At 40.9% G+C, this 25,977-nt stretch overlaps 2 protein-coding genes and 1 long non-coding RNA gene across 4 annotated transcripts; 1 reads left to right on the top strand and 2 right to left on the bottom strand.

The window, feature by feature from the left end:
- Positions 1–399: 399 nt before the first annotated feature.
- Positions 400–5,250, bottom strand: LOC103277832 (uncharacterized). Its single transcript, XR_505706.3, has 2 exons — positions 5,091–5,250; positions 400–2,313 (listed from the first exon to the last, which is right to left on the bottom strand). It is a non-coding gene; the product is annotated as an uncharacterized LOC103277832 (long non-coding RNA).
- A 9-nt stretch (positions 5,251–5,259) lies between these two features.
- armc7 (armadillo repeat containing 7) lies at positions 5,260–14,640 on the top strand. Of its 2 annotated transcripts, none has more exons than XM_003217265.4 (4): positions 5,260–5,400; positions 7,266–7,360; positions 7,466–7,609; positions 12,804–14,640. In XM_003217265.4, exons 2-4 carry the CDS (start codon positions 7,270–7,272, stop codon positions 13,139–13,141), a joined length of 573 nt encoding a protein of 190 aa, XP_003217313.1. In that variant the 5' UTR covers positions 5,260–5,400; positions 7,266–7,269; the 3' UTR covers positions 13,142–14,640. The 2 variants fall into 2 exon arrangements, with proteins under 2 accessions (XP_003217313.1, XP_062826669.1); XM_062970599.1 differs by lacking the exon at positions 5,260–5,400 and adding an exon at positions 5,919–6,593.
- On the bottom strand, positions 10,409–20,819 carry nt5c (5', 3'-nucleotidase, cytosolic). Its single transcript, XM_003217264.3, has 5 exons — positions 19,446–20,819; positions 15,376–15,476; positions 15,227–15,287; positions 14,126–14,240; positions 10,409–13,876 (listed from the first exon to the last, which is right to left on the bottom strand). Exons 1-5 carry the CDS (start codon positions 19,635–19,637, stop codon positions 13,728–13,730), a joined length of 618 nt encoding a protein of 205 aa, XP_003217312.2. The 5' UTR covers positions 19,638–20,819; the 3' UTR covers positions 10,409–13,727.
- Positions 20,820–25,977: the final 5,158 nt, after the last annotated feature.

Consider the following 25,977-nt stretch of genomic DNA (forward strand, 5'->3'; position numbering starts at 1 on the left):
CTATTCCCCTTGCAACTTCAAGTTTCCCTTTTCTCAGCTCTACCACTGGCTAATAGTTTAACTCCTGAAAGAAAATGTGTGATTAAGTATACTGATACAATTGGATTTTTTCATGAATCTCAGTACCATATATACTCTAATATAAGCCAAGTTTTTCAGCCCCCCTTGGCTTATACTCGAGTGAGGGTCCTGACCGGATTATATTTGGGTTGGCTTATACTCAAGTATATAGGTAATCAGAGTTGGACAGTCTAATCTTATTAAAGTCTTATTATTATCTTAAATTACAGTTTTATGTAAATATTCAAAACCATTTAACCTACGGATGCCTCAATTATTGTAATTTTATTGGTATCTATTTTTATTTTTGAAATTTACAAATAAAATAAAACCCTAAAATACCGTATATCTAACAATATTTTTATTATTCCAATAGAATTAAATTTATGAACAATAGGGAAACACATTAAATATAACAATGTACACAAATGAAGCAGGTGTGGTATTTTATTCATCTCTTGCTTCTGAATTTGTATCAGAGTCTGATTCCTCTGGCCTGTCTTTAACATCAATAGGTAAAGGTAAAGGTTTTCCCCTGACGCTAAGTCCAGTCATGTCTGACTCTGGGGATTGGTGCTCATCTCCATTTCTAAGCCGAAGAGCCGGTGTTGTCCATAGACACCTCCAAGGTCATGTGGCTGGCATGACTGCAGGGTGCGCCATTATCTTCCCGCTGGAGCAGTACCTGTTGATCTACTCACATTGGCATGTTTTCGAACTGCTAGGTTGGCAGAAGCTGGAGCAACAGCAGGTGCTCACTCCGCTCCCGGGATTTGAACCTGGGACCTTTCGGTCTGCAAGTTCAGCAGTTCAGTACTTTAACACACTACTTCTGACCCATCAAGAGCATTTGTGATGCAACATTTTTTAAATGAGTCCAACACTATTCTTTCTGGAATTAACTTCCAAACTGCTGATACCCATTCTGCCAGTTTTAATGCTGGTGCTCTCTTAATTTTTCTAGGAGGTGTCAGAGGAAGGCTGTCAGTCATCAGCCAGGATTCATATTCCTTTCTCAAATTATCCTTAAATGGTTTGTGGACTGAAATGTCGAGTAGCTGCAATTGAGTAGTCATGCCATTAGGAATCACAACTAAGTCACCACTTTTTTGCCTGATTTTGTTTTTGACCTGGTTGGACAAATGCATCAAGTATTAGCATCCTAGGTGGGTTATGAAGATTTCCAGGACGCCGCTCCCACAGAACACTTAGCTAGTCTTTTATAAGCTCTGCTGTCATCCAGCCATTTCTCTGTGAACGTACAATAACATCTTTGGGGGAAAGTTCATTCTTTGGTATGATTTTCTGATTTAAAATTAAGTATGGTGGCAACTTTCGACCATCGGCAGTGATACACAGCATCACAGTGATACGGTGCTTTTCATAGCCAGGGCTTATAATGGCGACATCTTTAGCACCTTTTGCATTGATGGTGTAATTTTGAGGGATATCAAACAAAACTGAAGTTTCATCAGCATTTCCAGTTTGGTGGCTGCATACTTGCAAAGAGTGTCACTTTGTCCAAAATGGGCTGGTGAGAGCAGAAATTTGGAGGTGGCTTTTCTGCCTAAGGTGGGTTTCCTGCCTAAAAATAAAACAAAGTGCAGTAAAACAACAAAGTGCAGTAAAAAAAAATTAAACGTGATTGTAAGCTGCACCTGCGATTATAAGACACACACAATGTTTTTGAAGACCATTATATGGGAAAAATTCACTTCACAATCAATGAAATACAGTAATTAATTTGCGTGAGCAATTAGGTTTCAGTGATTAAAAATACATGTACAAGAATCAGAATTTCTTGATTCTAAAACTCAAAGCAGTGAGTACATTAACATATCTGTCCTCCTGTCTCTATTAATGAAGAAAAACACAATCAGTCCTTCATATGAATTATATAGAATAGCGAACACTTGACAATCTAAAGTTGGTATTTTGAGACACACTCCAAAATTCATGTCCTTCCAGACAAATCACTTTCCCCAAGAAAATATCTTGTTCATTAGGATGTGTCCTGCTGAATCATAGGAGCAGTGAAGGCCAAAACTCCCAGGTACCAGGAGTAATGACAAAAGCCATTCACTCTATCTAGGCAGCCTTCCTTTAAGGACAAAGGTAAGCTAGGATGCACTTCTCTTCTTTGGCAGTTCAGCCAGTTGTTGCTGGCGCCTCTGCAGGACCTCCTGGCGCTTCTCCTCATAATACTGGTACTCTTGGGAACGAAGCTCCTCTATCTCAGGGAAAAAACTCCGTCTGTAGCAAACAGGCACACACAGAGAATTAGGTTAAGGAAGCTAGGCACCCAGAGGCCTGTTCCGCTCAAACAGAAACCCCTTTGAATTCATCACTATTCACCACCGTACTGCTAGATTAGCACCAATAACGCTGAGCACTGAAAAGCTGAGAATGTCTCAAAGCAGCCAGTTGAAACAGGGTTTGTTTGAGGGTTGTCTCCTTTTCCTGGGCCCCCTATAATGTAAACTGATACTCTTGGGGCTGTTTTTCCACCTCTTTCTTTCCTGGTAGTCCTCCCTCAGATCTTCCCTAGAATGAAGCTAGTTTAGATCAGCACCCAGAATACTTGCTCTACCTTAAAACAGAGTTCCTATAATAAATACTTTGAATTTGTTTCTCCAAAACCACTGGTGTTTCTGCTCCTTACTCAAGATTCCTATTTAGCTGCTTTGGGCCTTGACAAAGAGAGAAAATTAGCATAAACAATCATTACAGCAGATTCTCAGTTAACCAAAAATCAAGCAACCAGAACTCTCAAGAAACTGGCAAAAATAATGTTTTAATAAAATCGTAATACTGGAGAACTGGTTTTTAATACAGTAAAACTATGATAGATTAAATTTATCTTTATTTCCTTTTAATTACTCTATTTCAATATGAATATCAAGTCAATACAGAGTCTATGTCTATGGTATGGTACAGTATGGGGTATAATACTAGTTAGGCTTATTTTTAACAGTAACACTCAAGCAACCAGAAACGACATTTATCCAGCTTCTGCCAGTTAACTGAAGGCCCCTCCACACTGCCATATAATCCAGAAAATAAAGGGAGATAATCCACAATATCTGCTTTGAACTCAGTTATTTGAGGACCCTTCTAGACAGGCCCTATGTCTAAGGATTTGATCCCAGGTTTTTTTTATCCCAGATTATCTAGCAATGCGGACTCATATAATCCGGTTTAAAGCAGAAAACCTGGAATCAGATCCTGGGATATAGGGCCTGTCTGGAAGGGCCCTGAGGGTCCTTCCACACAGCCATATAACCCAGAATATCAAGGCAGAAAATCCCACAATATCTGCTTTGAACTGGGTTGGATAACCCAGTTCAAAGCAGATACTGTGGGATTTTCTGCTTTGATATTCTGGGTTATATGGCTGTGTGGAAGGGCCCTTAGTCCACACTTCCATATATCCCAGTTCAATGCAGATAATGTGGAATTTTATACAGCTGTGTGGAAGGGGCTGGAGAGTCTACTGTATTATTATTATTTCTGCTGCACAAACTCTCTCCCTCATACAAAATGCTTCTGCTGCATATAGGAGCCTTGAGGCACAGTTCTGAAATACAATAAGCCCTCAGGATGCCAAAAGACATGGAAGTTCAAGTTCTTTTATATACAACAGAATTTAACTGGGAAATTTCTAATACTGTTTATATTTAATCCTGTTTTAATGTTCGTATATTTGTTTATTTTAAATGATTATGCTAATGCTCCCCCTATGAACCATTTCGGAGATTAAGATCGTCCGGGGAGGCCCTGCTCTCGATCCCACCCACCTCGCAGGCGCGACCAGTGGGAACAAGAGACAGGGACTTCTCAGTGGTGGCCCCTTGGCTATGGAAGTCCCTTTCCAGGAAAATTAGATCAGCCCCCTCTCTTCTGACCTTCAGGAAGAAAGTTGAAATCCAGGTTGTGGGACCAAGCGTTTACACAGTGATTTCCAGTGCAACAACTGATACCTCAGTGCAATAATGAACAATACAAATGACAATTGGAATGGCTCCTGGCATATGTTTTTGGACTGGCATATGTTTTAAGAAATTGTTTTAATTTATATGTTTTAATGATGTGATTTTAAGGTATATGTTGTTTTATTTTGATATGTATTTAAGGCACCGAATTGTGTCTTTGGTTGTGAACCGCTCTGAGTCCCCTTTGGGATATAAATAAATAAAATAAATAAATAAAGCTTTTATGTTAAGCCGCTCTGAGTCCCCTTCAGGAGAGATTAAAGTGGGGGTATAAATATAATAATAATAATAATAATGCAATAAAATATTGTAAAATCAAGAGTTGCTCTTCTCTTCTTTTAAAGATATTTTCAAACTGTAAGTGGTCAGATCCATGAACACAGAATCCCGTGGCACATTATGAGCAACCCATTCAGTGTGGCGCGAAGCCTGGCACAGGATTTCTGGTATGCAGGCGATGGGTGCCTCTATGGCAGGTATGGGCAACTTGGGCCCTCCAGGTGTTTTGTATTTCAACTCCCAGAATTCCTAACAGTCTCAGGACCCTTCCTTAAGCTTAAGCGGCTGAGGGGGAAAAGGAAGGGGGCTGAGGCTGTTAGGAATTCTGGGAGTTGAAGTCCAAAACACCTGGAGAGCCCAAGTTTGCCCATGCCTGCTCTACAGTCTATGCTTTAGAATGAATGCAGTTTGACACTACTTTAACTGCCATGGCTCAATGCTATGGGGTCCTAGGATGTGTAGTTTGGAGAGGCACCATCCCTTTGAACAGAGAAAGGTGAAGACCTTGTGAAACCAGAACTCCCACGATTATCTAGCAGGGAGCCATGCCAATTCAAGAGGGAGCACTGCATGGAATGCAGCCAGTGCATGAGGCGAGAGGCCTGGCTCTGGTGTCACTGCACAGCAGCAACGGGACAAGGCCGTACAAGGGGCCCTGCTACCACAAGGAAGGCTCACGCGGTTTTGCAGGCCAGGGCCTTGCTTGAACCCGGGCTCCAGGCTCCGCAGCAGCCCGCCCTCCCACCCGCGTCTCCGCACCTGAACATGAAGGCAGTGGCCAGGGCACATAAGATGCTCCCGAACAACAAAGGCTTGGGCAGCCGCTTCTTCGCCATGGCTGGCCGCGGAGGGGAAACAGAAGCAGCTCTGCCTTTTTCGGCCCTCGGGGGCTTCCGTAGCCGCCCCTCTCAGAGCGGGAGGGAACAGGATCGCTGTGTTGCCCTCACAGAGGCCTTTCCGCCCGTTGCCGAACGTCACTTCCTGCTTCTGCTTCCCTCTCATGCTCTGCGCTTGTTAGACTTCAAGGAAAGCAAAGGGAGATAGATGCTGACGCTTTCCTTCTTGGCTCGTAAGTGATTAACATTGGGTGGGAAAGGCCACGCTTAATAGTAATCCTTTTAAGAACTCAAAACAGTACTTCTTACTGTTCGTACATCATTATCGAAGGCTTTCATAGCCGGAATCTTTGAGTTGCTGTGTTTTCCGAGCTGTATGGCCATGTTCCAGAAGCATTCTCTCCGAACGTTTCGCCCACATCTATGGCAGGTATCCTCAGAGGTTGTGAGGTTTGTTGGAATCTAGGCAAGTGGGGTTTATATATCTGTGGAAGGTCCAGGGTGGGAGAAAGAACTCTTGTCTGCCTGAGGCAAGTGTGAATGTTGCAATTAATCTTGATTAGCAGTGAATAGCTTGGCAGCTTCAAAGCCTGGCTGTTTCCTGCCTGGGGGAATCCTTTGTTGGGAGGTGTTGACTGGCCCCGATTGTTTCTTGTCGGGAATTCCCTGTATTCCACAGATATATAAACCTCCCTTGCCTAGTTTCCAATAGACCTCACAACCTGCCATAGATGTGGGCAAAACGGCAGGAGAGAATGCTTCTGAAACATCACCATACAGCCTGAAAAACTCACAGCGACCCAAACTAGGTGTACTGTATTCATTGCTTTTTCATTACAATTCCTCACTGCCATCTCACAGTGTACCAATAGTTTCTTGTCCCCTGCCTCATGAAAGTCTTTGGCAACACACTTTTAAGAACTCATTATTCTTATAGTCCTTAGGCTAAATTAAAATATGTATTCTCAGCTCAAGTAGGATTGTTTGGGTTCTTTGCTTGGAATGATGGCATGGCACATACTTTGAAGAAGAATTAAAGGAGAGGACTAGAGAATGTTATAAAATGTGTCATGGTTGTTGGAGATAGCAACCTTCTCAAGCCTCCTCAGTTTTTTTAGCTCTATGTACTTGAGGCCGTGGGAGGGGCTGCAGACCATGTGACTGGTTCAGTGACAGTTTAGAATGTTCAGTTTTAAAAGGATGACAGTTGAGGCAGGAGTCTGTTTAAGTACAGATGCCAGTTTTAGAAATTAGAAGTCAGTTATGGCTTGAGTTTCCTTGGAAGTAGACTGTTATAAAAGAGAGCTATACAGAGCAATATAGTTTTGAAAAGACTGATAAAGACTATAAGTTAAAGATACAAACTGAAACGTTTTGAAGTTTAACCTGACAAGAAATGCTCCTGTATATTTGAATATATGAAGTTGTGAGTAAAATAAACATGTTATCCTAAAGAAGCCTACTTGAAGCTTTGTCTGCTGAGAGTGTGGAATAGAAACAAGATATTTATGTGCCCAGTGATCTTCCATTACCCAATAAACTAAAGGAACACTCCTGAAACTCTGCTACCCAATAGGTTATGATCCTAACAGGTCATGATCCCCAATAGGTTGTGATCATAACAGGTTATAATCCATTAGTCCAACAATTGTGGTGTTTTTTTCCTAATATTTCATTCAGTATTTTGTTTTCCATTGGCAACTTGAAGTGTTATTTTTCTTGAACATTTTTTAAAATATAGAATCAGTAAAGCTGAAGTAACACTTCAGTGTAAGTAAATCTGAATAACTACTATTATTATTCAACATATAGTAGTTGTAGTTGAATGTAATGTATTTTAATGGATTTAAACTGAGTTTTTAATACTGTTGTGTTTAATTATGTTTTATTGTTTGCATATTTGTACATTTTAAATTGCGTGGTTATAGGGTTGCTGTGAGTTTTCTGGGCTGTATGGCGATGTTCCAGAAGTATTCTCTCCTAACGTTATACTTTTAATGTAAATCTCTTTGAATCTTTTTCAGGAGAGATAAAGCGGGGTATATATAAACATAATAATGATAATATATTTTGAATGGAAAATTGCTTTTTCCCCCAGCACTATGTCTGAAAAACAGAAGGACTTGCTAGGCCTGGATCGACTGGAATACCTGCAAGCGTTGGTCACAGAGTTTCAAGTGTCAGAAAGTTCAGGTGAGGAGAAGCTATTCATCTCTTCCTCTTTGGCTCTGGGTTTCTGAATGGGTTCCTCTCCGTCGGTTGTTCCTTGAGACGTGTGTTTTTATTATTATATTGCAGAAGCCAAGGAGCAAGTGCTGGCGAATCTTGCTAACTTTGCTTATGACCCCAAGAATTACGGATATCTCCGACAACTGAAGGTCCTGGACCTCTTCCTGGATATGCTCACTGAGGACAATGAAACCCTTGTGGAATTTGCACTTGGTAAAGTGTGGGTTTAAACAAATACTTGCTGGAAATGAGGCACAATTTCTAAATTCCTGGCCTACAGGAAACTGTCACCTCTGCCCTTGGAATCAGATTCCCAAACTGATTTAGCAATAGATAGAAGTGCCATAAAGTCGGTCAGGGACTCAAGACAGAAGGCTGAGTTCAGAAAGGTTAAGTAATTTCACTTAAAGCCATTATTACCTGTTTGAAAATGTGTCAATATAGATATAAGGCAGTAGTTACGGTTGTAGGCAGGGAAGTCCTTATTATACAGGGTGTTTCAAAATGGTGGGCTTAATGTCAAAGCAGTATAGTTCACATTGGCAACATGGTACAGAAAAAGTTACAAATGGGTTGACGAGTTATCAAGTTTTACTAACCATTTTTAGTCAGAAACAAATCTAAAAAAATAACTCATACAGTGGAAAATATCTCATTAGACCTTACATTTCAAGTTCACCATCTTGCAAATGACTGAGGCTAGGGGCCGTTTGTGGACTCCATGCTCCCCCCCCCCCCCCCCCCGGTTTGGGGTTGCAAAGATAGAGCAATTTCAAATTATGTCTACCTTTTTGAAACACCCATATAGCTTAAATTTGCTATAACCCACAAAGTGTTCTAAGATAAGCCTCCCAAGACTCAGATCCCCCTCACACGCACACAATTTTATAAAAGGTGGGTATATTTTGTTTGTATAAAGGTTACTGAAGCAAAACATGTGAAACACTGCATCCTAGTGCAGTCTATACATATTAAATAGTATCGTGCTCAAAATCTGCATCCTTGTCAAGAGTAGGGTAGTGTCCTCATCTATATATATAAAATGATAAAGTTGTTTGCGCAGTGACTATAACAACAAAACTAAACATCCCAGAAATACGAAATTTGGCAACACAATGCAAAAGGCTTGCCTCTAGGTTACAACAACACAACCACACCACAAAACCACAATCCAGACCCACAAAACTCACAACAACGCATCATGCGATAACAACACAACTAAACGCCCCAGAAATACAAAACTTGGCAACACAATGCAAAAGCCTTGCCTCCCAGTTGTAACAACACAACTACACCACAAAACCACACAGGACCTACAAAACTCACAACAACGCATCGTGACTATAACAACACAACTAAACGCCCCAGAAATACGAAACTTGGCAACACAATGCAAAAGCCTTCCCTCCAGGTTGTAACAACACAACCACACCACAAAACCACAATCCGGACCCATAAAACTTACAGCAACGCATTGTGACTATAACAACACAACTAAACGCCCCAGAAATACGAAACTTGGCACACAACTAAACGCCCCAGAAATATAAAACTTGACAACACAACACAAAAGCCTTTTCTCCCGGTTGTAACAACACAACTACACCACAAAACCACAATCCGGACCCACAAAACTCACAACAATGCATCGTGACTATAACACAATTAAACGCCCCAGAAATACAAAATTTGACAACACAACGCAAAAGCCTTGCCTCAAAGTTGTAAGAACACAACCACAACACAAAACCACAATCCGGACCCACAAAACTCACAACAACGCATCATGACTATAACAACACAACTAAACGCCCCAGAAATACGAAACTTGGCAACACAACACAAAAGCATTCCTCCCAATTGTAACAACACAACCACACCACAAAACCACAATCCGGACCCACAAAACTCACAACAATGCATCGTTACTATAACAACACAACTAAACGCCCCAGAAATACAAAACTTGGCAACACAACACAAAAGCTTGCCTCTCAGTTGTAACAACACAACCACACCACAAAAACACAATCCGGACCCACAAAACTCACAACAACGCATTGTGACTATAACAAATACAAAATTTGACAACACAACTCATCCTCCTCCCCAATCCCTACATTCACACTTGGCCTCCAAAAAAAACAATTACAGTAATAACAATGACAACAACAACAACAATAAGAATCAACACCATCACAGGCAAGAAACAGCCAGGCACTGAGGCTGAGAGGCCAGTCAGTGCTACACTGGGCCTCCAAAAAACAATACAGTAGCCTCTAACTTATCCAACCTTCATGACCACTACAACAACAACAATAATAAACACCTACACAGGCAAAACAAAAAAAAGACTATTGTACTACAATAAAAATATAAACCGCACTCAGCAGAATCAGACATTACAATTAACAACAAACCAAAGACAACAGGGATCTCAAGCAATTATCAATCAACACAAAAATTGAAGAAGGTAACAGACTTCAAATACTACTACTAATGTGACTATAAAGAAGGTGGAGGTCACAGCATAAATACAACCTAATGTAGACTGACCAACACCACCAGACTAAGCCACAGCAACGCGTGGCCGGGCACAGCTAGTTACTTTATAATTAAGACACTTAACATGGCAATTTTAAGAGAAGTGCAGGCACTGCAGCATTACATGTTTGAAAAGTACTCAGGCAAAAGCAATTGCCAACACGGTGTAGAAACAACCATTAAAGAAATCTGAGCTGTTCAGTCACATTTTATAAATTAATCCAGCACCCATAATATTTTAGCAAAGGGCTAACTTTATATCTGGAAGCTGTGATAAACATGATTTGTCCCCATACGTTTCCAGGGTCCAATATCCTAGAAATCCCTTTTTCAGCTGAAGTATGAAAAGGCTGAAGGAAAATATAGGACTCTACAGTGGCCTTTCATAACGGGAATTACAGATTTCTAAAAAAAAAGTATAATCGAAAGATATAAATAACACATAAAAGACCGGAACACAACCAAAGGTACGAAGTCCATCATTCTCCTTTAATGAGGTTTCTCTGTTTACAGTGATACAGTGCTTACTAGCGTACGGTATTGTATAGACTAGCATGAATACTTTGGTAAAGGGAGAAAAGGATTTTCATGGGATAACACAATTAGTACTGAATATAAGATCCTTTTAATGATTTATGTATTTATTTATCGTATTGGAAGCAAACCGAGGTTACAGTTGTAATGTATTTAAAAACACAAACAAAGTTAAAAACGTGGTAAAGGTAAAGGTTTTCCCCTGACGTTAAGTCCAGTCGTGACCGACTCTGGGGGTTGGTGCTCATCTCTATTTCTAAGCCAAAAGGCCGGCATTGTCCGTAGACACCTCCAAGGTCATGTGGCTGGCATGACTGCATGGAGCTTGGCATGATACTAAATGTTCTTTGACCAGTACTTGGAGTGCCTCTGGTGTTGCTATAAGAAGGTCCTCCATTGTGCATGTGGCAGGGCTCAGGCTGCATTGTAATAGGTGGCCTGTGGTTTGCTCTTCTCCACACTCACGTCATGGACTCCACTTTGTGGCCTTTTTTATGATAATATCTGAATTTAACAGACAGCTTATATGAAAAAGTATAAATTATATGTAAACCTGCATATATGACATTTTTAATGAAAACAATGGCTAAGTGTTGGGATGGATAAAATAGTACTGTCACACAATGAGAACAATGAACTTTGCCAGACAGAATCTCATACAATCCTAGGCCTGAAATATAATTTAACTGCCATTACTCAATGTAAAGTGGTAGCAAACTGCTTTAACTCTGCATTGTAGGTACATCATGTCTTTTGCTTGCTCTTTCTTTCATCATTTTGCCCTTTGCCAATAGTTTCCAAGTTCACATGAAGCTCGTTCAGCAAGTGCAATATACATTTTTGAAATGTGTGCAATATTTATAAATCATTGCGATTTTAATAGTTTTTCATCTGGGAAAACCCTTGCTTTGCTGCACACATAGTACTGTTGCATAGCTTTAATGATAAAGAGATTGCACTAGCACATTTGTGCAGTCTCTGTAAAGCCAGTCATTTGCTTTATCATATCAAACTGTGCAACTTTTTCTGACTCTATTGCTCTTGCCTATTTTAGATTAGGCAAAGAACTACGAGAACATTTTATTCTGCCATTGGCAGAATAAGATTATAGGCTTTTGTGATGGCTATATCCACATTGTGATAAGCTGCAACCTATTAAATTTATAAATCCCATTTTCCACCAGACAGCTACCTGGTGTGATGTACAATAAGATATGAAAGTAAGGAACTGGAATAAGCAAACATGCAATTTAATAAAATTTAAGCACAGTATTAAAAAAAACATTAACCAGCATCACAAAGTTTAAAGAGTGCTACAACAGTAATTTGAGCTAATCTCACCTTCAGAAGGTGAGATTGTGTCTTTAGGACATACCACTTCATACCACTTGAGATATATATCAGACTCTTCAATGGTGGTTAAAAATTATGAGCAGGTTCTTGTGAAAGAAGGTGGTTGGTCCTTCAGATTTCATTGTTCCAGCCATTCCATTTTGATAAAACAAAGCCACCTCCTTGGATAATGCATCAAAATCAACTGAAAGCCAATTATGTTTACATATGTTTAGCCTAGGGGATAAAAGCCTTGTGACTTGAAGGTTGGGTTGCTGACCTGAAGGCTGCCAGGTTCTAATCCCACCCAGGGAGAGCGCGGATGAGCTCCCTCTATCAGCTCCAGCTCCATGCGGGGACATGAGAGAAGCCTCCCACAAGGATGGTAAAACATCAAAACATCCGGGCGTCCCCTGGGCAACGTCCTTGCAGACGGCCAATTCTCTCACTCCAGAAGCAACTCTGGTTGCTCCTGACACGGAAAAAAAAAAACATGTGCCCTTGTCAAATGTAGTCATTCTGCTCACTGTAGTTTCCAAATCTCTCTACATCAAGCATATTACAGGAGGTGATCAAAGTACAAGACTAATGGTTTTCTTCATGTCTTTGAATATCATGCTTATTACAATTGTCAGGACACTGCCAGATTTCTTTAGTCCGAGATGTCTGTCTTGGATTGTGATCCAGTGTTGGACTTCAAACATTAATCTTTTAGACACAGAGCCAGAATTCAGTTGGAATTGCCTCCCAAGGAGCATATTTAGGGTTTAAGACCAGCAGTGTTTCTAAGGAAACACAGAAACGACATCAATTCAGCAGCCACTTCTGGCTATGTTTTGTCCCTGGATGCTGCAGAAGTGGGCACATGCCATAGATCGCACATGGAAAAGAATTAAAGAACCTAATTGTCTCAAAAGTACTTCAGATAGTGAAAAGCAGTGTTAAAGAGAGGGCCACTAGCTATCTTTACTATCACATTCTCTCTCTGATATTCTAGGTGGCCTTTGCAACCTCTGCCTGGACAAAATCAACAAAGACTATATTGTGGAGGCAGATGGGGTCTCTGCTGTGGTCAACTGCCTCTCCAGTTCCAATGAGGAGACTGTGCTGTCCGCTATTACTACCCTGATGTATTTGACCACCCCTCAGTCTCGCCAGCAGATCACCGCCCTCCCAGTGATCGAGTGCATGCTGCGTTTCTCTGTCTCAACCAGCAAGAGGCTCCAAAACCTGGCAACAATCTTCCTTGAGGACTATTGTACTGCTCCTCAGGTAGAGGAGGCCAGGAACCTGACTGAACATACAGCACTAGGGATCCCATTACCTAAGGACTGATGCAGCAAAGTAGGCGCCAGAAGGATTTTCTTTAAAGAAGCAGCAGCATTCCTTCTTGCTGGCAAAGCTACTTGCAAGAGGGAGGAGAACCATTGCACTTTATCTAGTGACCAATAGGAAATTTTGACTGTTTCCTATTAAATGCAAATTTGACACTCTTCTCATTTCAGGAGCGCCTTAAATATTCTGATAAGAATTGTTTTGAAGAACATCATGTACACAGGTTGTGTCACACTAGGGAAGCATTATAATATGGGTCTTTAATGGAGTCCATTTTTCATTTATTTTTAGAGTAAAGAGAAGGTTTCTGATGATTGAACCCTAAAGAAATATGCAAAAGTCTTAATGGTGTGGAGCTACTGCTTTTTGTAGTTTTGTATATCTGTATGATGCTAAAAAATTATACAAGTGGATGTAAATGTTTAATAATCTGAATAATCCAAGCATAATCAAATGAGATACAATTTTGTTGCAGACTGAGAAAGACAATAGGACATATTCCCACCATTTAGATTGGCCAGCCAAGTTTGTGCTTCCTTCTTCCCAGCTCCAAGTGGGATGTCAATTGATGTGCAAGAATCTCTTTTTATTCAGCTTTGGGCCTTTTGCTGTCCAGTATTGCTCGCCAGTCATCCTTCCACGACTCCAGTCTTCTTTGTGGGGGCTCCAGCTTCAGGTGCTTGTTATGGCAGCAAGTGAACAAGATGTGTTCCCAACTTGGATTGGGTTCCACTCCTGAGATGAATCAGAACGACAAGTTGCCATAGTTTAGGTAATGTTATTATTGTTTTCATGTTGATGTATTTTTATTTTATGTATTATGTATTTTATGTATGGCGTCTTTGTATGCTATTTTGTAAGCCGCCCTGAGTCCCTATGGGAGATGGTAGCAGGGTATAAATAAAGTTGTTGTTATTATAGTGACCATAACATCACCAGAGACAAAACATTCAAACGTGAACTTCATACCTCAAATTCTCATACCTCTAATAGTGTCCTTGTCATCAATGAGCAGATTCGCTGACACAATTGTCTTATCTCTGGTCAGAATTATTCGCTCCACAAACTCTGGACCCAAGTGCTTGTGAACCCAGTGGTACTGTCAATATTAAAAGAGTTACAATGAGAGCTTTCAAAAAGCCATTTCGCATGTAGGGAATCTGACCACACAGTATTAAGAAGAGATGTCTGAGCAGCCCCACTACTGGTGATAAAATTCATCTGAAATACAATCTGTAAAGTTATTTGCTCATTTTACAAATTGCCTTGGTTGCAATGTTTTATACGCTGTCTTGGGAATGAACTTCATTAAAGAACTTCACTAGTTTGTGTGCCTCATCAAGTGTGAAGGATACACACATGTAGAGTTAGTTAGAAATACACAGTGTGAAGGATACACACATGTAGAGTTAGTTAGAAATCTCTTTTTAAAATATTGGATGGAATGACATAATACTTTTTTGAGATACTGATTTAAAATTAAACAATGCTGCCTCAGAGTGTGGTGAAGTCTTTTGGATGTTTTTAAACAGAGCCATCTATCCAGAGTACTTTGATTGTATGTTCCTGCATAGCAGAATGGGATTGGACTAAATGACCCTTGGGATCTCCTCCAGCTCTATGATTCTGTGAGGTGAAGCCACTGCTGATAAAGCTTACATCATAATGATGAGAACTGTATGGTCTAATATATATTGTTGAACTGTAACTTCCAGAATCTCTAGTCAGCATAGCTGGCGGTGAAGTATGTGGGAAGTGGGAGTTCAACCACCTCTGGTGGGCTGTACAACTCTTACCTCTGCTTGAACTACTGTGATTTTCTTGCACATATCCCTTGGTATACATCATGTCCAACTTTTAAAGCAAGTTCAGGCCAATGAGAAAGTAACAGAATCAACCCAGACCCACTAAGACACAAGTATATACCAGGCAGGAGGGATATCATAACAGAGAGAAAGCAAAAGGGAAAATGCTGTTCTAATGGCATTCATAATACACCATATATCAGTGAGTACTTTGCCTTACCTAAGGTTGAAGTTGGACAAGTTGAAAAAAAGAGTATGGGAGGAAACAGCAATTGCCTACCTTCTCCTGGACGCAATATTTATATTTCCTTATAGGGCTTGTGCAAAGAAAAACTTCAGTGCTGAAAACACAATACATTGTTCGTCATTATAGAAGTACTGTATACGTGGACCACAGTAAAAAATGTCTGAATTTGAAATAGTTCTTACTTGGGCATTTTGATCATCTCTTGCATTGCTTCAACAGCTCCAGGAATCGGATCCAATCCCAGAAAAAAGCCTTGTGACTCATACACACTGACTATCTTTGCCTAGAAATCACACAGAAAGAATGACATTTCTCCTTACAGTGCACTGGGCAGCGTTTAGGTAAAGGTTTTCCCCTGACATTCGATTCTGAAACATCCTTTGTAATAAATAGAAGATCTAGCATACACAATTTCTGTGGTGTATGGTTCTGGAAACTTTTCTTTCAGAGTTGCCTACAAATTTCATCTTCCACTTTGACTATATAATCCCTTGCAAGGTTTTAGGGGTCCAGTTTCAAATCTGCACTGAACCATGAAAAAACTTTGGATAACCTTTACACTCACAGCCTGCTTCACAAAAGGATAAAGTGAGAGGGAAGGAAGTTATGGACACTGCTTTAAGCAATGGAAGAAGGGCTGGGTATCAATATTACAACACAATAATTAGGGCTGAGTCTGCTCAGATGGGTAGCCACCTGTACAGTCCTCACATATAATGCTCTGTGGCTGAAGAAAAGTGGATTATAACTAAATACAAATTCTGTGGTAGATCAGATGGTCGCTTAACACTAGCACACACATTTATGTTCATATCTATGTAACATCATCTTAACATTTACTTGCTGTTAAGATCCCTGGTAATACAGCTTCTACATAATGCTGTGAAATCAGCCTTGTTTCAACATGCGAAATTTATGTGAATATTTAAAGATTCACACTTTTAATGTACTGACACAACTTATAATAATAATAATAATAATAATAATAATAATAATAATAATAATAATAATAATAATGAGCCCCAGTGGCGCAATGGGTTAAACCCTTGTGCCATCTGAACTGCTGTCTTGAAGGTTGGCAGTTCGAATCCACAAGACGAGATGAGCTCCTGTTTTCAGCCCTAGCTTTCCATCTGGGGACATGAATGAAGCCCCCTGCAGGATGGTAACACATTCGGGCATCTCCTGGGCAACGCCTTTGAAGACAGCCGATTCTCTCACACCAGAAGCAACTTGCCTCAATTTGCTTCTGACACAACAAAAAACTACTTGTAAAAGGGATATGTATACCCTTCAGTCTCCCATGCCTCACTGCTAAAAATTAGATTGAGTTTATTTAATTAAACATTTCATATATCACGTCCCTATATGGATGATTTCTAATTATACATGTGATTACAGTATTTAACTGTTCATAAATATTTACATGCTTATAATCCCTGGCAGTTTTGATAACATGAATACATTCTGGACCATGAGTAGGCAACAGAGATGGACTGGCCAGAATCATAGAGTTGGAAGAGACCACAAGGACCATCCAGTCCAACCCCATTTAGCACAGCTAAACCACTAGCTGCAGAAAATCCTGCCAATCAAAAGGTTGACAGTTCAAGCCCAGGTTGGAGTGAGCACAAGCCGTTAGCCCCAGCTCTCTGCCTACATAACATATCGAAAACAGAGATGTGAGTAGATAAATAGGTACTGCTTTAAGTGGGGAGGTAATAAAAAGCGCCTCAGACACTGGCAATTCAATTGAGAGGACGTCTAAGGATGACAAAACTCCTCGGCATGGAAGATGTAGCGACAGCACCCCCTTCTCTGTGGCTAGAGTCAAGCACAGCCTCCAGATGTTGGAAATGAAAAAGATGGGAATGTATTGCTTGTCCTTGTTAATTGTATAACAGCATTGAATGTATATGTGTTCTGTAATCCGCCATGAGTCCCCTCGGGAAGATAGAGCAGAATATAAATAAAGTATATTTTTAAAGTCATGCAAGAAAGGCACAGTCAACACTGTAGAATTAATGTAGTTTGACAACACCTTAACTGCCATGGATCAATAATATGGAATCCTGGAAGCTGTAGTTTTACAAAGTATTTAGCCTTTTCTGCCAGTGTGCTGCTGCCTCACAAAACTACACACCCGACACTCCAAAATACTGGAAATAGGTCTGGAAAATACTAGAAAATATTGGAAAATCCCCTATCTGAATAGTGTCTCATGTCTGCTGTTGAACACTCTGCAACTGAAGGCTTAGTACAGTAGTCCCCCTTTATCTGTCAGCTGAGTATAACTTTCCACACATAAGGAGTTGTATTTAATTGGGATGATATTCAGAATGATAGTTTCAGACCTATTTCAATTTGCACTCTACTTCAGGAAAAAGGCAGGCATTTGATACCTGTAGAGTCACTTGCACAGAAAGAAATTCCATTCAAGTGCTTTAAAAAAACCCACTGCATTTCTGGTTAGGAATAAAATTCCTCCAGCTAAATTTATGATTCTAGCAGAGTTGCCAAAGACAGGGAAGTGTTGCAAAATGTGTGTGTGTGTGTGTGTGTGTGTGTAGGGAACCTAAGGACACCTCTAACTGAAGTCTCAAATGTGAACCTTAGTTACTATTTCCCCAACACTCTGATGGAAAGTCCAAAAGTCCTACTTGCAATCTGACACCGCTTGTACTGCCATGGCTTAATGCTATGGAATTGTGGAAGCTGTAGTTTGACACAGCCTTTGGCCTTCTCTACCACTCCCAGGATTTCATCGCCTTGGGCCATGGTGGTTTGAGTTGTGCCAAACTGCATTAATTGCACAGCGCAAATGCGGTACTTACTTTGAAAGCAGTTGCAATACTCCAGAAACTTTGTTTTTGTGGTGTCCACAAACGATGTTGAATTGGTTGGGACTCTTATCAGGTATTCACTGAGAAACAAGAGCAAAATGTTCTGCAGGATGTCCCGCAAAAACCAAAGCTTTTGCAGTTGAAACTTTTTCCATGTTTTTTTATTACAGAACCAGTTAGGTAAAGGTAAAGGTTTGTCCTGGCATTAAGTCTAGTCGTGTCTGACTCTGCGGGTTGGTGCTCATTTCCATTTGTAAGCCGAAGAGCTGGCGTTGTCCGTAGACGCCTCCAAGGTCATGTGGCTAGAATGATTACATGGAGCGCCGTTACCTTCCCGCTGGAGCAGTACCTATTGATCTAGTCACATTGGCATGTTTTCAAACTGCTAGGTTGGCAGAAGCTGGGGCTAATAGTGGGAGCTTACTCCGCTCCCTGGATTTGAACTGCTGACCTTTCGGTCAGCAAGTTCAGCAGCTCAGTGGTTTAATCTGCTGCACCACCAGGGGCTCCTGCAGAACCAATTAGGAAATTATATTTATAACACAGGAACAAAAATCATGTTACATCTATTTATCTATTCTATACACATAATAACAGTAAAGATATGTAAAATATGTGGCTGGGCTGCCCACGTCCACTGACAAGCTCCCGCTTCCACAAACAGTTATAACCCACAGTGCTGAGGAGCCACTAAAAGCACTCCCTCCAATGACATTTCAGGTTATAGCAAGCGCCATGAACATATAGCCCAAACCCTGTCAATGTCCTCCTCCCAAACACTATAGCCCACCACCCAAGGAATGCTTTCATTCGGGGACCATTTCATCCTAGATTTTACATGTTTCTTCCACCAAGGCAGGCCGGGCTGTGGCGCAGGCTGGTTAGCAGCTAGCTGCAACAAATCACTCTGACCAAGAGGTCATGAGTTCGAGGCCCACCTGTGCCTGCGTCTGTCTCTGTCTCTGTTCTATGTTATGGCATTGAATGTTTGCCTTATATCTGCAATGTGATCCGCCCTGAGTCCCTTTCGGGGTGAGAAGGGCAGAATATAAATACTGTAAATAAATAAATAAATAAATCCCAGTGTTCCTTACTCTCAATACTGGTGTGAAATTTGCATGATCCCGCCCACTGCCTCTCCCTTAACCCTTTCCTACTCGTTTCAACTCTGTCTGCAGAACAAACAGAGAAAAATTGGAAGATTTTGGGGGGACTGACTCAACATGATAGTAGTTGTGGTTCACCCTGAATCAAGTCGGAGCACTGTGACTCTTACTGACAATGGACCTGGATCACAGTAGGCAAACAGAACCCCCGTGACCAACGCAAAATACTGGAGAGGTTTGTGGGGAATTCCCCTGGCATGCCTCCCGTTGCTCCCCTGGCCTCCTCCTCCGCCTCCTTCTCACCCCGAGGTCCTCCCTGAGGCTCCGGTACTGCTTCTGGGTGGAGAAGCCCCTCCGCTGGGCCAGCTCCACGCGGGGCTCCCCCGGGAAGGCGGCCGCGAAGCCCCGCAGAACGCCGCCCTCGAAGTCGGCCAGCACCCCGTCCATGTCCACCAGCACCCGCAGGGGGGAAGCCGCCGCCGCCGCCGCCGCCATGTGCCCAGAGGAACTCCGCCGAGGCGCGCCTCCAGGGGGCGGGCTTCCCAGCCATGGCTACCCGCCTTGGGCCCCGTCTCTGGAGGAGGGAGGAGAGGGTTCAGCCAGCCTCGCCTCCCCTTCAGTTGCCCTGGCGCGGTGCGATGGCATCCGGGCAGCCAGCCAGCCTCCCACTGGTCATAAAGAACCAACCTGCACACAGCATATGATTTAGGAACACAGAAATGCTGGACCACTCTCACAACCACCAGGTCAGGCTGCACAGAGAAGCCACTGAAATCCACAAGCATGTGGACAACTTCAGCAGAAAGGAGGAAACCATGAAAATTAACACAATCTGGCTACCCGTACAGTAGAGTCTTGCTTATCCAAGCCTCGCTTATCCAAGTTTCTGGATTATCCAAGCCATTTTTGTAGTCAATGTTTTCAATAAATACATCGTGACATTTTGGTGCTAAACTCGTAAATATAGTAATTACAACATAACATCACTGTGTATTGAACTGCTTTTTCTGTCAAATTTGTTGTATAACATGATATTTTGGTGCTTAATTTGTAAAATCATAACCTAATTTGATGTTTAATAGGCTTTTCCTTAATCCCTCCTTATTATCCAAGATATTCGCTTATCCAAGCTTCTGCCGGCCCGTTTAGCTTGGATAAGACCTGGCTTTGCGAACAAGCGTTTAATGAATGAATTATGATGGCTTTAACTCGGTCCGGACTAAGGTTTACGTGCAAGGTTTATGTGGACGAATGGATTAAGTATTTTATTATACTGTTTTAAATGTATTTATTGGATTGTTTTAAATTGATTGTTTTAATTGCTATGTTTTATTTTTCTACTGTATTGTGAGCCGCCCTGAGTCCCTTCGGGTGAGAAGGGCGGCATATAAATGCTGGAAATAAATAAATAAATAAATAAAGTGAGACTCTACTGTATTAAAAAAAAAAGCTCTAAAATCAGGACAGTAAATAAAGAACATTGAAAACTGGAATTCCAGGCATGAAACAATCAGGACCAACTAACACCTCCCAACAAAAGATTCCCCCAGGCAGGAAGCAGCCAGGCTTTGAAGCTGCGAGGCTAATTAAGGTGGCAAATTGCAACATTCACACTTGCCTCAGGCAGACAAGTGTTCTTTCTCCCATCCTGGACCTTCTACAAATATATAAACCCCACTTGACTAGTTTCCAACAGACCTCACAACCGCTGAGGATGCCTGTCATAGATGTGGGCGAAACATCAGGAAAGAATGCTTCTGGAACATGGTCATACAGCTCGGAAAACTCACAAAGTTTACAGACATGCATCCTTTCGCGACAAGATTCAGTTTTACTAGCAAACCAGAGGTTAAACCAAACCCTCATAAAACTTTAAAACTATATACAGTAGAGTCTCACTTATCCAACGTTCTGGATTATCCAACACATTTTTGTAGTCAATGTTTTCAATACATCATGATATTTTGGTGCTAAATTCGTAAATACAGTAATTACTACATAGCATTACTGTGTATTGAACTACTTTTTCTGTCAAATTTGTTGTATAACATGATGTTTTGTGCTCAGTTTGTAAAATCATAACCTAATTTGATGTTTAATAGGCTTTTCCTTAATCTCTCCTTATTATCCAACATATTCGCTTATCCAACGTTCTGCCGGCCCATTTACGTTGGATAAGCGAGACTCTACTGTATATGTATTCTAAAAATATATATTATATCAAATATGTTTCATATAATCTTTATTGTATAAATTAAGATTGGAGATTTTTCCTTTACATTTCCTTCGTGCAAGAGCTGGTTCTTGTGTAGTTTTCTCAATCGCTGCTCCATCATAAAGATCATTGTCAACTGATTTTCTTAATTAGAAACTTACCCATTTTAGTGGTAATTACTGCAATTCAATCAACAAATTGTGCAAATTACAAGAGTTATAACAGTATTTATACTTGAACAGCAACAGCACTCCACTTCTGTGATTGAACCTGTTTGGATGTTTTTAAATGGGGGCTAGATGGCCATCTGTTGGGCAGGCTTTGACTGTGCATTCCTGCCTGGCTAATGAGGGTTCGACTAGATGCCTTTTGGGGATCCCTTTCATCTCCAGTGAAGTGTAGAGTGGGTTGCTGTGAATTTTCTGGGCTGTATAGCCATGTTCCAGAAGCATTCTTTCCTGACATTTCACCCACATCTGTGGCAGGCATCCTCAAAGGTTGTGAGGTCTGTTGGAAACTAGGCAAGTGGGGTTTATCTATCTGTGGAAGGTCCAGGGTGGGAGAAAGAACTCTGATGGAGGCAAGTGTGAATGCTGCAATTAACCACCTTGATTTCCATTGAATAGCCTTGCAGCTTCAAAGCCTGGCTGATTCCTGCCTGGGGGATCCTTTGTTGGGAGGTGTTAGCTAGCCCTGATTGTTTCATATCTGTAATTCCTATGTTTTCTGAGTGTTGTTATTTATTTACTGTCCTGATTTTAGAGATTTTAATACTGGTAGCCAGATTTTGTTCATTTTCATGGTTTCCTCCTTTCTGTTGAAATTGTCCACATGCTGTGTGGATTTCAGTGGCTTCTCTGTGTAGTCTGACATGGTGCTTATTAGAGTAGTCCAGCATTTCTGTATTCTCAAATAATCTGCTGTGTCCAAGTTGAATTAGTCTGTAGTGCCCTTCATGTTTCTTGATTCGTGTCTGGGTAATGCTGCATTTGGTGGTCCCTATGTAGACTTGTCCACAGCTGCATGATCTACGATACTCCTGTAGAGGCAAGATCCCTCTTGTCCTTTGCTGAACGTAGCATCTGTTGGATTTTCCTTGTGGGTCTGTAGATAATTTGGAGGTTGTGATTCTTCATCAGCTTATGTGGTCAGATGTTCCCTTGATGTATGGTAAGAACACTTTTCCTCTGGGTGAATCTTTGTCTTTCCTCTTGTGGCTTGTTCTTGGCCTTGCAGCTCTTCTTGATGTCTGAGGTGGCGTATCCATTGGCCTGTAGAGCCCAGTTTAGATAGTTCAGTTCACCTTGGAGGAGGCAGAGTCCACAGATTCTTTTGAAGTTTAGAGTGCCTCGGAGTCCAGTGAAGTCTCCTTCTCTGGAGGTTTTGGAACTGATTCTAGATAGCCATCTGTTGGTAGGGCTTTGACTGTGCCTTCCTGCCAGGCAGCCTTTGATTGTGGCAGTGGGGTAGGGGAATATTTTTCATGCAGATATATCTTATGAAAACCTTTCACTTATTTCTTTTTAAATATGATTTATTGCTTATTTCACATATACTCAGAGGTTTCTTGTTGTGTTGATGCAACACACCTACACGCTGCACCCAACATGCCATGTCAGGACACAGTTTAGAAAATATTGTTCAAGCGCAAGATTCCAGGAGGGAGAGCCAGGATATGAAATTGTTCGGGAAACTAGTCAGTATCAGGAATTGTGGAGGTGTTCAGGCCCCTCAAAACCATGTTGGGAGAGACCAGCACATTCCCCTCAACCCTGGCTCCTTAGGAATTGTTTGCTTTCTGTGGGTTTTCTTGGCAAGACTTGTTCAGAAGAGCTTTGCAATGGTTTTCCTCTGAAGCCAAGGGTGTGACTCACCTCGGGTCAACCAGTGGGTTTTCAATGCCTAGCAAGGATTCAGGTCATGCTCTCTCAGTATCCTGGTCTAACACTTGAGCCACTATACCATGCTGGATATCTCTCCCTAGGAATTATTGATCAGAAATGTAGTTATGATCCAAATTTTTTAAAGTAAGGCTTCAACTATAGTTGAGCCTTCCCAGAAGTAGCAAAGGCATCCTGGGATCAGCCCAATGCATACTTACTTGGGAGTAAGGCATGCTGAACATATGAAGTGCTTCAGAGTCAACAAGGGTCTTCATATTTGGGGATAATTGAATTATAACCGATGGGAGAAATAGATTGTGCCCTGTACCCAATTGTCTCTTCACCTCAAGCCTGGTAGATATATACAAGTTTTGGCATTTTCTTATTTAATATTATGTGTTTGAGCTTTTATCTTCTAACATGTATCCATAGATTTTGCTTTTAACTTAGTAAAGGGAAATGTGGGATAACAAAACCTTACAGGCCCTTTCCACTCACCTATAATATTCCCATTTTTAATTGATATTTTAAATGGATCTTTAATTTAGTTTTTTTATATTTCGTATGTCATTTTACCATTGCTTTTGTGATATTCCGATTGTTCCGGCTTTAGTGAGTTGGTGGTTCTTTTAATGCAATGAATTCTGGGTTGTTGTTTTTTTCCTTTTGTAGCCTAACTACCTTAATGATGCCAAATCCTGTCAAAGTCAGCTCTCATTCATTCTTGGATGGGAGACTACAAATACCAGGTGCTATAGGCTGCTAAACCACCTGAGTATCCCTTCCCTAAGGAAACACTATAAAAATAATGAGTACACATCAGAATGCAGGCAACTTGAAGGTAACATGCATACTCAAAGCCCCATGTTGACCCAATACTATATGTAGACCTTCTAAGCAGTATGTTCCATTTCTACTCTAACAACGTACACAGTATTTATTATGCCTTCACAATTCACAAAAGCACTACAGATGACAGCCAAGCTTTTATTTCCAAACCAAAACAGAGATTTCTTTATAGGCCTTATATACAATATCTGAGCTAGGCAAACAGTATTGAGATAAGAAAAAGCTCTTGATTTACGGGGATGGAGAAACGAAAGACTAGCTGCTGCTAAAGTAATAAGTAAAACTATGTTGCTACCTCCTTGAAATCACTACTTCTCACATTTACATTCCTCTGCATTTACTAGTAAGCATTTGCTAAGGCAGAAAAAGCTGCTTTCCCATAAAATGAAGCTAGAGCTGGGTTTATCCAGCATTTTATTTGCTTTTAATCCTCTTCCCCAAAGAAAGCTGGGTTGAGCGTTTAGAGAAGACAGTGGTTCACGCAGAAAAAGGCAGCCACTGGAGTAATATTTTAAAACAACCACTCCATAAAACAATGTATTCTTCATAATTAAATGGGACATGCCCACAAGGATAGTCTTATACTAATAGCCAGAATTCTAAAGAATGTGTCTTTAAAAGGAAGCCCAAACAGTATTAAAGTTCTTAGGAACTTGAAATCCAAATTGCATTAAAATTCATTAGGCACATTGCTGTGTTACATACTGTTCCACTGCAAAAAAAAAAAAAAAGTTTGAGTTTAATTAAGAGCTTCATGGTAATGTCCAATTTGGGGGGGGGGGGTGTCAATGATTAAAACAGGACTCATTCCAGGGCAGCTTTGCCATCCAAGTTCCTTACAGCTTTGTTTTTAAACCTTCTGCTAAGGTGAAGGTGTAAGATGGCAATTGAATTGAAGACAGATTCAAAGACATAGAGGACAGTACCTGGTGGATAGTTTATTAAGGACTGGATTAGAATTAGTATCTTGAACCTTTATCGTGTCAAGAGAGAAACTTTCCTTCTCAATAAGCAGACAATATAATAATAATAATAATAATAATAATAATAATAATAATTTTATTCTTATACCCCGCCCCATCTCCCCAAAGGGACTCGGGGCGGCTTACATGGGGCCAAGCCCAGACACAACAATATAAAAGCAAAACAATAAAACAGATCAATCAACAATAAAAACAAGCCAGAAATAGTTCAGACTATAGCCAAGAGAAGCAATTTCTTACCCAATCTTGAGCCTAGAGACAGAAATGCTCTCACCCAGTTGGGTTTCTGACATACCAGCTGCACCTGTTCCCAAGACAGATGGGACTCTGATGACATGCAAATCATAATAAGGACATCCTTCCACCATGTATATTTTGTTCCTGAAGATTTTCTGGGAAGTCTGTCCTGCTTTTGATTTCATCTAGAACATTAGAGGGCACCTTCTCTTTTGCCATACCTACACTATGGCACTCCTTCCCAAGGGTTAGCCTGTCCCCTCGTTGATTACCTATTTAGCACTATATGAAAAGTCCTAGCTCAGCGACAGGTCGTCTATCCTGCATGCTAAAGGTTGCAGAATCAGTCACATCTACAGGTTGGGATTGATGCTTCAAGCCCCTCTTAATTCTTCTAAGAAGCAAAACTTAAATTCTTTTCAGAGTTCAACAAATTTCCCACCCCTTCAACAGTCACAAGAGTACAAGTCCTTTCATTATCACAAAGGGAACTATTTAGCTACAAATGAGGAGGGTCACAAGTGGCCCCTGCTTGTTTAGACACACAGATGGGAAATAATGGAAGAATCAACCTATTTTTTATTTTGTGTTTTAATCAGGAATTAATATCTGAGGGATGAATAGAGCAGCAGACCAATCTGACCTTGCAAATAAAACTCCGACACTGC

The sequence above is a fragment of the Anolis carolinensis genome, chromosome 2, assembly GCF_035594765.1.
Source record: "Anolis carolinensis isolate JA03-04 chromosome 2, rAnoCar3.1.pri, whole genome shotgun sequence".
Taxonomy (NCBI): Eukaryota; Metazoa; Chordata; class Lepidosauria; order Squamata; family Dactyloidae; genus Anolis; species Anolis carolinensis.